The 13,750-nt window shown below is 38.0% G+C and overlaps 1 protein-coding gene across 1 annotated transcript in view; it reads right to left on the minus strand.

Moving 5' to 3' along the window:
* LOC139757455 (multiple PDZ domain protein-like) overlaps positions 1-13,750 on the minus strand; it is a 963,136-nt gene that overhangs the window by 313,758 nt on the left and 635,628 nt on the right. Inside the window, exons 30-31 of the mRNA XM_071677982.1 lie at positions 7,132-7,221; positions 3,403-3,546 (exon numbers count right to left, since the gene is read on the minus strand). Of these exons, the coding sequence (XP_071534083.1) occupies positions 3,403-3,546; positions 7,132-7,221 (234 nt within the window). The remainder of the gene's footprint in view (positions 1-3,402; positions 3,547-7,131; positions 7,222-13,750) is intronic.

Genomic DNA, 13,750 nt, shown 5'->3' on the forward strand with positions numbered 1-13,750 from the left:
TTTTTATATATCTATCTGTATCTCTAATGTCTGATCTCCAGGGGCCCCCTCATGGGGGTTGCCAAAGCATAAGAGTCTCCAAAACTAGCAAACTCCAGTGCTGCTTCTTAGCCTTTAGCGCCTCATCCTTAACAGGCCACTGCATAAGGGTAACTCTGGCACAGAGTTTCTGGAAGCTCATACCTACTGTTCCATTGACTATTGTTTACTTTACAAGAAAAAAGTTATCATCCCTGTTAACTATGAATATGGAATATTCCATATGAGTGAGAAATTAAGTTTGTAAATTCAATCATGATATTGTAGGAATGTTTTCAGAAAAACATTTTGTCTTACTTCATTTCTAATGTGTTTATATTGAAATAAAATTTCAGTTTGTACATCAATATACACAACATCAAAACACAAGAATCTGGTATGTATTGCTACCATATGTAGGAGTGAGGACTACTTGTTCACTGTCTTCATTGTAGGAAAAGTGTGTTCACTTAAATTAAGTGAGCTAAAAATGGGTCCCTATCATGGGTGACAAGTGTAAGTGTGTTGCTAGTACTGTTACTTACTATCAATCATTGCAAGCATATATATTTCAGCATATAACTGTTGATTAAATAAGCTTTCATGGGCTGGCTTTCAGCATTATAACACTGTCTATAAAAAACCAAGTTCCTAATCCCAAAAAATTACCTATGCTTGAAATTGGGATGTAACTATTGGTAAGCAAGTTACTCTCTTTATTTCAGTTTTGTCCAAAAACTAAAGCTGAAATAATAATGCCTCCTTTGAAAAAAAAAATAAATAAAAGAAGAGGAACAGCATAATAAAAACTCGTTTGTTCACATAGTATCTTATAGTTTAGTATTCATTATGACAGAAGAGAAGCAAGGTATCCTTCACATCACATCTGGTGAAACATCTTCAAAATTGCCTTTCAAATGTAAAGAAAAATTTTGAGCTTTTTACACTAGTCAGGTACATTAACATACACTGGCATTTAAGGAAAGACAGTATATAGGATAATCTGATTCCCCTATTAAAGCTTCTCATCAGTTTTGCTTAGGCAAAAAGATAATCATCACAGCTGCTCGATATCTCATATTACTCATCGATATATTCTTCTAATTTAGCTGAGATGGCACAAGTGACTGGATACCATAACTAAGGCCATCTTATTTTTGCCATACAGGCATGCTGAAAGAACGCATGACAAGGAGTTTACAAGAAATTTTTTTTTTTTTTTATACTTTGTCGCTGTCTCCCGCGTTTGCGAGGTAGCGCGAGGAAACAGACGAAAGAAATGGCCCAACCCCCATACACACGTACATACACACGTCCACACACGCAAATATACATACCTACACAGCTTTCCATGGTTTACCCCAGACGCTTCACATGCCTTGATTCAATCCACTGACAGCACGTCAACCCCTGTATACCACATCGCTCCAATTCACTCTATTCCTTGCCCTCCTTTCACCCTCCTGCATGTTCAGGCCCCGATCACACAAAATCTTTTTCACTCCATCTTTCCACCTCCAATTTGGTCTCCCTCTTCTCCTCGTTCCCTCCACCTCCGACACATATATCCTCTTGGTCAATCTTTCCTCACTCATTCTCTCCATGTGCCCAAACCATTTCAAAACACCCTCTTCTGCTCTCTCAACCACGCTCTTTTTATTTCCACACATCTCTCTTACCCTTACGTTACTTACTCGATCAAACCACCTCACACCACACATTGTCCTCAAACATCTCATTTCCAGCACATCCATCCTCCTGCGCACAAGAAATGTATGATAGTATTATTAAAGGAGTTGGTGCAAGAGGAAGACCATCTGTAATAAGGGGAAATATAGTGGAGGTGTACTGGAAAGAGAAAAAGGGGGAAGAATATGTGGCATGGTCTATGCAATGGAGGCATGAAAGAACAGGGAAAAGTGGAGACTCTTTTGCTGTGGCTATCCCCTTGATGGGAGTTTCCGGAGGGAATGGGCATCAGATATAGATAGACTATATATCTAATTATTTTATCTACTTCACTCTGTAGCTGTCTCCCGCATTAGCGAGGTAGCACAAGGAAAGAGACGAAAGAATGGCCCAACCCACCCATAAACACATATATATACATACACGTCCATGCACGCTACCTCGCTATCGCGGGAAATGGCGAATAGTATGAAAAAAAAAAAAGTCCACGCACGCAAATATACATACCTATACATCTCAACATTTTTTTTTTTTTTCTTTGCTTTGTCGCTGTCTCCCGCGTTTGCGAGGTAGCGCAAGGAAACAGACGAAAGAAATGGCCCAACCCACCCCCATACACATGTATATACATACGTCCACACACGCAAATATACATACCTACACAGCTTTCCATGGTTTACCCCAGACGCTTCACATGCCCTGATTCAATCCACTGACAGCACGTCAACCCCGTTTATACCACATCGCTCCAATTCACTCTATTCCTTGCCCGCCTTTCACCCTCCTGCATGTTCAGGCCCCGATCACTCAAAATCTTTTTCACTCCATCTTTCCACCTATAATTTGGTCTCCTACTTCTCCTCGTTCCCTCCACCTCCGACACATATATCCTCTTGGTCAATCTTTCCTCACTCATTCTCTCCATGTGCCCAAACCATTTCAAAACGCCCTCTTCTGCTCTCTCAACCACGCTCTTTTTATTTCCACACATCTCTCTTACCCTTACATTACTTACTCAATCAAACCACCTCACACCACATATTGTCCTCAAACATCTCATTTCCAGCACATCCACCCTCCTGTGCACAACTCTCTCCATAGCCCATGCCTTGCAACCATACAACAGTGTTGGAACCACTATTCCTTCAAACATAGCCATTTTTGCTTTCGGAGATAATGTTCTCGACTTCCACACATTCTTCAAGGCTCCCAGGATTCCCCCCCCCCCCCCCCCCCCTATGATTTACTTCCGCTTCCATGGTCCCATCCGCTGGCAGATCCACTCCCAGATATCTAAAACACATAAATGCAGATATACATATCAACATATACATACATGTACACAGAAATATACATATATAAACATGTACACATTCATATTTGCTTGCCTTCATCCATTTCCCACATTAGCGAGGTAGTGTCAATAACAGAGGACTGAGCCTTACAGGACAAAATCCTCATTTGGTCCCCTTCTTCGTTCCTTCGTTTGGAAAAGCCTAAGCCAAGTACTCAACTTATCAACCAAAATCTAGGAATGGATAAACAGCAGGGTTGACTATGGACTGACTGTCATGACCAGGGTTCAAACCTATTATGGAGGCTCCCTCTAAGCTCAGAAAGCCATTCATATATACATCACAGGAAAATGTTAGCTTTTGAATTAAGAGTGGAAAATCACTTCCTCTAAATACAAACCTTCAAGTGACCTCCTTTTCCAGCAGGAGAATCAGGAAGCACATTTTTGATGAAAATTCCAGTCACAGAAGAACCAGACCAACTAAGATCCACCTTCCCTCCAACAATGGAAATACCAAGAGAATTCTTTTCATCCCGATGTACCTGAAGAAGTAAATCATCTTATGTTAAAAAGTAATAGTAAGAAAACTTTTTCTAGGATCTTCTGTTTCCTAGCACTACCTTGCTGATGCAGGAAACTGCGATCTAATAATAATAATAATAATAATAATAATAATAATATTTTTTTTTTTTTTTTTTTTTTTGCCGCTGTCTCCTGCGTTTGCGAGGTAGCGCAAGGAAACAGACGAAAGAAATGGCCTAACCCACCCCCATACACATGTATATACATATGTCCACACACGCAAATATACATAATAATAATAATAATAATAAAACATTTCTAAAAAACAAATGAGCCTCTTCCATAAAAAATCTGAATGAAATTCTAACTTGCGTAAACAAAAGAAATGGAAAAGAACCAAGCTTCACGTGAGCCAGTAAAGGAAAGGAATGACAATATCATATTACTTTTCTCTTATATAAATAAAAAAGCTAGACAATCACAATAATCATACCAGAAGAGTACATAAAAAAGTACCGACTGTTTGTGTAAACTGAAAAAGGTATTACTGTTTCCTGAGTGCTGGAAGAGTAATAGAAATAACAAGAATACAAATGTGTGCCACGGGAAGGGGTGGGGTACAACCCCTTACCACCCATGAGTGGTAGAGGATGTGTGGAGCAAAAGTTTGCTTTGATGAATCTGTATGAAATATACTTAGAAAAAGAGAATGATTTCATCACAGCATCTATGGACCTGGAGAAAACCTATAACAGGGATGACAGAGATGCCATGTGGCAAGCACTATGAATATATAGTGTAGTACGAAGGCTAAGTAATATAGAGAAGTTTTTATCATGAGTATGTGTGTGTGTGTACAAGTAGGGAGGAGACTGAGTGGTTCTGGGTGAAGGTGGGTCTACGCTAAGGATGAGTGATGTCACCACCACCAAAGCTGTTTTATCATTCATGGATGCACTGGTGTGGGAGTTAAATACAAGGATTATGGAGCAAAGGGTGAGTCTAAAGTATGGTTGAGATCAGGTTGCTTCACAGATCATTCAGTTGATATTTGCAGATAACATGGCTCTGATTACAAAATCCAGAGATTCAGGAGTATGTGAAAGGAGGAAATTCCTAGTTAATATGAACAAATAATAGTGATAAATTACTGCAGGGACAAGAGAGAAGATGGCTGAAGTTAACATACAAACTGGAAGGACCTGGAATGGCTGGAAGTTTTATAATTCTGAGAGTGAACCAAGTGGTCTGAAGTGAATCACACGACAGAAGAAGGGGCCATGTTCACCGGTGCATCAAGGCATATGTGGAACAACATATTGGTCTTTAATCCTTATGAAGTGAACATAATAAACTGCTGTTCTCTTCAGAAAAAGCAACTGGCATCAACTGGTGTTCTAATTTCTTCCACCTCTGTTTAAATGTCCAATAACATTACTGTACCATTAGTAGCCTACAGAGGTATCTTCCACTGCTAGCAAGGCACAAGAAATAATTCTGCTCTCCTTAGTACCTACAACTGCCATTATAGGTGCAATGATGCCAAAACAAAAGTCATACTATAAGTTTCTGTGAATTTTTTGTTCCTTCTGAATGTTATCATCTCATCTATACCATCCCCTCAACATCCCATCATGGACTTTCCAGACTATGCCCACCAGTCAAAGATAAAAGGCACAGATCGATATGTTTCATGGTTAAGAACAGATGCGAGTCTAGGGCTTTGAATGCAAGGGAAAGGAAGAATGGATGCGTCTCTCTATCTATCTATCTATCAAGATCTTTGATGTCGGTTCCTTTCTGGAACTCCCTCAAAGGGGTGGACACAGCAACGGAGTGATTACAGTATGTAGTGTGAGATGTCAGGAATGACTGTGTCAGAGAGTGGTATGGTACGGTGTTACTAGACTCTCTATGCTCATGGTTATACAACAAGTGCAACCTTTGGAAAGCTTTATCACTGAAAGTACAGTCTTTTCAGATAACTTCCCTCTCCAAAAAAGTCTAAATTTCCCTGCTACTAAGAGTAGCAAAGCCTTGGACTGCAGGAGCCATATTAAAGGTCCTGGGTAACAATGGAATTCTTTTTTGGAAATTGGTCCTGGCATGGTTATAAATAAATAGAGGTGTGACGTTAAGCAACTCTAAATGGAAATTGGTCCTGGCATAGATATACATAAATAAACAGAGGTGTGATATTAAGCAACTCCTTCAAGGAAACTGGTCTTGGAAGAGTCATAAATAAATAAACATGAGCTTTCGCTAATCCAGAGAAATGTTGAGATGTTTAATACAGCTGTATTCAACAAATAAAAGGCCACATGACACATTCTTTCTTTTTTTCCAGCTTTTCCTTCCTCTCCTCCCTTACTGGCATCCTGCTTTATAACTAAGGCAAGCATAATCAATTCAATCCATAACTTGCTTTTACAAAAACATACTGACCATGGCAAAACGGAATTATGCAACAAAAAATACATAAAACACTTTAAAACAAATCAAACATATGTAAGAATTATTCATCTTGAAACTTTTTATAAGCAATCATCTCTTCTGTCTAAATGAGAAACTGCAGAAGCTGGTGACTGAGTTTGGTAAAGTGTGTGGAAGAAGAAAGTTGAGAGTAAATGTGAATAAGAGCAAGGTTATTAGGTACAGTAGGGGTGAGGGTCAAGTCAATTGGGAGGTGAGTTTGAATGGAGAAAAACTGGAGGAAGTGAAGTGTTTTAGATATCTGGGAGTGGATCTGTCAGCGGATGGAACCATGGAAGCGGAAGTGGATCATAGGGTGGGGGAGGGGGCGAAAATTTTGGGAGCCTTGAAAAATGTGTGGAAGTCGAGAACATTATCTCGGAAAGCAAAAATGGGTATGTTTGAGGGAATAGTGGTTCCAACAATGCTGTATGGTTGCGAGGCGTGGGCTATGGATAGAGATGTGCGCAGGAGGATGGATGTGCTGGAAATGAGATGTTTGAGGACAATGTGTGGTGTGAGGTGGTTTGATCGAGTAAGTAACGTAAGGGTAAGAGAGATGTGTGGAAATAAAAGGAGCGTGGTCGAGAGAGCAGAAGAGGGTGTTTTGAAATGGTTTGGGCACATGGAGAGAATGAGTGAGGAGAGATTGACCAAGAGGATATATGTGTCGGAGGTGGAGGGAACGAGGAGAAGAGGGAGACCAAATTGGAGGTGGAAAGATGGAGTGAAAAAGATTTTGTGTGATCGGGGCCTGAACATGCAGGAGGGTGAAAGGAGGGCAAGAAATAGAGTGAATTGGAGTCATGTGGTATACAGGGGTTGACGTGCTGTCAGTGGATTGAAGCAAGGCATGTGAAGCGTCTGGGGTAAACCATGGAAAGCTGTGTAGGTATGTATATTTGCGTGTCTGGACGTGTGTATGTACATGTGTATGGGGGGGGGGGGGGTTGGGCCATTTCTTTCGTCTGTTTCCTTGCGCTACCTCGCAAACGCGGGAGACAGCGACAAAGTATAAAAAAAAAAAAAAAAAAAAAAAAAAAAAAAAAAATAAAGAACAAGTGAACACTGCATTATTTGCATATATACACCCTTTCCCTGTCAACTGAATAATAAAACTTTTAAAAACTTACCACAACAGTGCGTTCAGGACCCCAGTGTTTGCCATCAAGCATGGGACTTGAAGAGTTGGAACGGCCTTCTGATGCTGCCACCGTGATGCCCTGTTATTGATGTCATACAAATTATCTTTAACACTTATTCTTAATGTTAATATAAAGCACAAGGGCTGAAACAGTGAGGTATGAAAAATTCCTCAATCACTTAAAAACATCTCTTCATTAGCTTCGTTTGTCTATATAAAGCTATGAAAATAAGTTTAGGCACATTGTATTACTTACATTAACAATCAAAGATTCAATGACAATAAAACTAATAAATGATTAAAACTCAAGTCTTGAGTGTATCAATAGATGGCTGTCCATTTTCACTCAATACAATCAATAATGAGTGATTATGATGCAAACATTTTCATATTCTCAGTCTGCAAGCACTCTTAAATTTAAAACATTTCAGCTCTATATATCACATACTTCACTGAGGTACATTAGGAACTATAAAGCAAGTCATTATGCTTGGTGACTGTAATGTAATCTAATATCTGGCCTACACAAGGTTGAAAATTTAAAGTTAAGTTTCAAAGAACTCTAAAAGAAGAATATCATCAGTTAGATAATAATGTGGATAGATGAGCATTGCTTACCTTATCCTCTGATAGCTTAAGTGATCAATCAGTGATATCACACACAGACTAATTCTCTTGTAATATCAAAAAATTACTATATGTCCAAGAAGCAGAGAAAGGACGCATTAATGTAAAATTTCAATGCTACTTAAAGAATTAGCAAGCCAAAAGAAGCATCTTTCAAACTCTGACAGAAACTACATCACATGAACTAAATGTGTGGCAAGGATATATTATTCATAACCTTGAAAGCTTTTAACATCTATTTAGCATTAAGGGAAAGTGGCTAAAACTTAATATACTGGCAGTCTAACAGTTTGCATCCCTAAATCATATAAAAGTAGGTGAATTCAAACAAAAGAATTCAAAGATCAGGGTGAAAATATCAAAACATGCCAAAAAAATTAATTAAATTAATAGAGTACTCATAATACTGTCAGCCATTTCTAGCTCTATCACAATGCAAACACAGATAAATATCAAAAATCCATAATCCCTAGGGCCAAGCAATATTCATATTTGGAACTTACTAAGATTTTAAAAACATTTGCCACAGATTGTGGTATGAGGATATTATAACCTCCACAGTGATCTGTATGCCCAATGTATGTTTAATGGTTGCTTGTTTGCAATACAAACAAATATATAATACAATGAATTCTGATTTATCCAGAACATTTGGGACCAGACCCCACTTGGTCGAGTGCATTTTCCCATTAAGCAAGTACAGTATTTAGATTTGCATTACTGAATAAGATATCTCTATCTATATCCCTGGTGGCCCATTCCCTTTGGGAATTTCCTGAAGGGGGCAGTTACTGCAAAAGTCTCCATAACTTGTGAACTCCAGTAAATAAGATAATGAACAAATTGTATCTTTGCAAAAATAATAAAAAATATCTATGAGAAATGCTATTGTGGTCTATCTGTAGCATGTAAGGTTTACAACTGCCTTGTCAAAAATGTGGAGGTAAGACCTTTATGATGCACACATTCCAGGCTGTGGACCACAATACATTTTTTCTTGTTTGCTGTTTCCCATGTTAGTGAGGAAGTACCTGGCACAGACGAAGAAATGGTCTCATTTGCTCACACCCAATATTATGTTCAGTACTGTAAATGTTTACATTTGCAATTGTATATGTTTAACTGTTATTTCTTTTCAAAGACAACTTCCTTGTGTTTTGTTCTATCACTACAAACTTTACAAACTTGTCAGCCAATTAGTGTGGACTCCAACCTACCTACTCACATGTACCTAAAAATTTTTTGCTTAAAGCAGGGATAGCAGATAGCATTAACCATGTACCTTGCTTGATTTACATTATTTTCTGCATCCAAACACTGCAACTGTCAATCTCTGATTTATCTGATTTTTCTATTCAGATATATATCAAATTCTTAGTTTTGAAGTTTAGGACTGTTCTGTGTTCACTTTCTTCTGGAACATTCTCACTACAGCAAAGATCATATTCTTATCTTCTGGATATGTAATCCTGTGTACTGCGTTTAATATCACAGTCATTTTACATACCGCTGAAGCATGACAGGATGCACCTCAGTCAACCTGCACATGCAACTGATGACTACTATTTTGTTTTTCCACTCAGCGATCTAGACAAGTACGGTCTAGATAACCAGGAATCAATGCATATAAATCATTGATCACACAACTGAAATTGTCAATGGAACACCAAAGCTCCATGCCACAATAATCTTGAATGCACTGAGCCATGGATTTTGGGATTAAATATATGGATTTCTGATATTTTACCCGTAATTTAAAACACCCAAACAGATTTTTTTTTTTCTGAGACTTCATTCCATATATATAGATAAATTCAACATGTGGATACATGATATGTACAAGAACATAAAAATTCCATCTATCATAACAAAGTGACCACCCCTCCCTCACTTGATCCGCTGCTGCTGTTCTCCAATTAAGAGCTGAGATGATGATACACACACCAATCACGTAAACTAACAGTTTACCTCACTCTACTACGGCAGGTGCTAAAATTCTTTTAACAAAGATGGTTTATCGGTTTTGATATCATAAGCAAAAGGCAAAATTAAAGGGCAATTGGGATGAAAGATTTATCAATCAACAGGCCTAGCTACAACCCACTCTGTTTGGTAATAGAAAAATAATATCTTAGAAATTATGACTTTTTGTATACTATACGTAAACTGTGGATTCACACTACCATAATATGTGGCAGCAAGCCTGTTTATATAATGTGAGGCAAATATCTTCTTGAATTGCATTTCATGGAAAAAGCAGTCCATCAGAGTAAGGGTTAGCAGAAAATAACAGGAAGTGCATGGAATTACACAGAAGCCAATCAAAATGAGGTGAGGCAGACACTAACAAAAAGTGCATATATGTAAAGGAATCAGTATATACATTCAACTATTTTCTTTCTGTGTTCACCCAACTGCCTTAGTGAGGTAGCAAAAGAAAAAATGAGCTATGGCTTCATCTGCACATCCCAGGCCCTCCCAACCCCAACGCAGTACAATCCTATCCCCCTCCTTCCATGCCTCTCACATTTACCTTCCACTCTAACCCAAAATCAACTGATTAATCTTGTAAGGAACATACCCTGTAAGATTAGGAGAGTACCCAGAACCAGGATCATAAAGAACAAAGAATCATCAAAAAAGGAAAAAAGCAATTCTCTAAATCTGGTGCTGTATGGACAAATAAATTGGCATGTTAAATAAAATCAGGTTAGCTGGTGTCTAATACTTGTCCTTCCCTTCTCTGCCACTACCAATGGATTAACAATATATATGATAAAAATATGATGTAATATTCATTATACTTAATCGCTGTTTCTCACGTCAGGAAGGTAGTGCAAGGAAACAGATGAAAGAATGGCCCAACCCACCACATACTCATGTATACACATAAATGCCCACACACGCACATATACATACCTATACATTTCAAAGTATAAATACATATACATAGACATATACATCTTTCTTTCTTTTCTTTCATACTATTCGCCATTTCCCTAAGAACAGAGGACTGGGCCTATGAGAGAATATCCTCACCTGGCCTCGTTCTGTGTTCCTTCTTTTGGAAAAATTAAAAAAAATGAGAGGGGAGGATTTCCAGCCCCCCGCTCCCTCCCCTTTTAGTCACCTTCTACGACACGCAGGGAATACGTGGGAAGTATTCTTTCTCCCCTATCCCCAGGGATACATATATACACATATACATACTCATACTTGCTGCCTTCATCCATTCCCGTTGCCACCCAACCACACTTAATCGCTGTTTCTCACATCAGCGAGGTAGCACAAAGAAAGAGATGAAAGAATGGCCCAACCCACCACATACACATGTATACACATAAATGCCTACACACGCACATATGCATACCTATACATTTCAATGTATAAATACATATACATACACATACACAGACATATACATATATACACATGTACATATTCATACTTGCTGCCTTCATCCATTCCTGTCACCATCCCACCACACATGAAATACATGGGTGGGATGGGCCATCCCTCGTCAGTTTCCTTGTGCTACCTTGCTGACGCGGGAGACGACAATTAAGTATATGCAATGTATGTAAAAATACATATATATCTGACATCTGTTCTCTCCTGGAACTCACTCAAGGGGGCTGCCATGGCAATTGAGTCTCCAGATCTGATGAAATCTAGTGCTGCTTCTTAGCCTTTGGTGCCTCACCCTTACCAAGCCACTGGCAGAGGGCAACTCTAGTCCAGTGTTTGCAGACTCCTAACTACTGTTCCTACTGACTTCTTGCACCTAAAGTGTCTACCTAATGTTCTTGCCAAATGTTACAACCTAATACTTCTACCTAAAGCTCCTGCCTAATGTTCCTACCTAATGCTCTTGCCAAAATTTTCCTACCTACTAATTCTATCTGCTGTCCCTATCATTTTGCCAAAAGGCAGGGATACCACACAGTGCTCACCACAGGCATCTAATTTTCCTGTAAGATAAGGCAACTGCACTGATTTATGTTAGTTATAAACAGCAACATTATGTAAAATTCAAGTATATATGTTCAGAATGAAAAAATATGTATCCATGACAATATACATTATGGCATAGGTGAAATTTTTTGCTCAGTTTAAGTAACACACCACAAACATTTTACTAAATTTCCTACACATCAAAAGAGTCCATGACATATGAATATATTTCATAAGTTACTGCTAAACAGCTTTTTCTTCATATCAATATTTCAAGTGAAAGCAATAGCTGTGTGAAATTACAATATGTATGTCAATACCATTAAAAGATAAATAATGCTATATATATTCAGATGAATATTATGCTTAAAAGACCAGGCAAATTTATATCTCTATAGAGATAATGATGCCAGTCATGACTCTCATTGCAATCAGTCAGATTGGTAAATTAATTATTATTTCCTTAAAGAGGCATAATGACTGATCAACTGCCAAACCAATGACGCACAAAGGTTAAACCATTTGCTGAGGATGTCTTTCCATTCCCCATCCTCTGCTTTGCCCAAGGTTTACAGTAGACCCATACCTCACTGTTGGGTAACCATGCCTTCTTAAACTGAAGGAAGTGAAAGCTCAAGTCTACTTTGTTCACAGGTTTAGTCTTTGGTATACTGGTATAATATCAATTCATACCATCAGCATAAAGCAAATGGACTCCAACAGGTGCCCAACTTTACTAGTCTATCTCCTGCTGAGTGCTCTTAAATCAGTTATACTATTGGGAGGGCATACAAAACTGACAGCAAGGAAGAGTGAGTCTGGCACAAACCCAAGATGCAACAAGGAATATGAGCAATCCCTATCCTAACAATTAATTCTTTAGGCTTATCAAGATAATCAGTTGGCTGACAAGAATTAATCATATGAAGAACATAAAAATAATACTACTGTGTGTTAGCATAATGATACAACTTTCAGAACATTATACTACTGCTCGAAGCTGGTAAAGGAAGAGCATCGGGTACAATACTCATGACTTTGCTTTCTTATGAATCACAGGCACTCATAAATGGGCGTCTAAAACATCTGAAACACAGTGTACACTCAAAGCACATTACATATAGTTTCGATACTGGGTTAGTCTTCCTCACTAGCAACAAAAGTTAAGAAATATTAAATGCATGAATAAACTAAATATTCTAAAAGTTTTACTTTTTACCACTGTACAAAAGGGAAACAGCATCTACATTACATAAGTTCTTCAACTCATCTAATCTACTAAAAAACTGGTTTCAATTACATAACTGGACATATCATTTAGTCTTGGAAAAACTGTCAAGAAATTAACACTGAAAGCTGACAAAAACATGCAAAATGTAAAAGTGTGTGTGTGTGCATCTGTCTGATTATCTGTATCTAATTACCTATCTGTACACTGCAAGGGAGTTCTATACCCACAGGATACCATATGTTGAACTTTATCTACACTTTTAAACATCTGCATACTGTAAGAAGTCACAATTTCATTATTAAGGTTATTCCAATCATCCATGACTTCAATTCTGCTCAGTCTCTTGAATAATCACTCAGTTGTACTGTACTGGGAAACAGTCATACACTTGGGCCCCATTTCTTGAATATTCTCTACTATCATACAATTTTTCAAAGGCCCCATTTCTTGAATATTCTCTACTATCATACAATTTTTCAAACTTCTGTATACCATTTGCAAATACTTTGTTCATTCATTCACTACTCTTATACTGTAAGATTACTAACTTTATGTCCATTCGAAAAATTGTATATGTGTGTGTGTGTGTGTGTGTGTGTGTTTGTGTAATATATACTGTACTTTAAGGGAGTTTACACTTTTGGGGCCCCATCTCTTGATATTTTCTTCATAAAACTGCTAAAATTTCTGTATGCAACCTGCATCTATCATTTCTTCATTCATTTCATTCCATTCATCATCATTATCATACTATAATACTATTTCACACATTTTCTAATAAGGACCTTCCTTAACT

This window comes from Panulirus ornatus, chromosome 26 (assembly GCF_036320965.1).
Source record: "Panulirus ornatus isolate Po-2019 chromosome 26, ASM3632096v1, whole genome shotgun sequence".
Classification (NCBI taxonomy): Eukaryota; Metazoa; Arthropoda; class Malacostraca; order Decapoda; family Palinuridae; genus Panulirus; species Panulirus ornatus.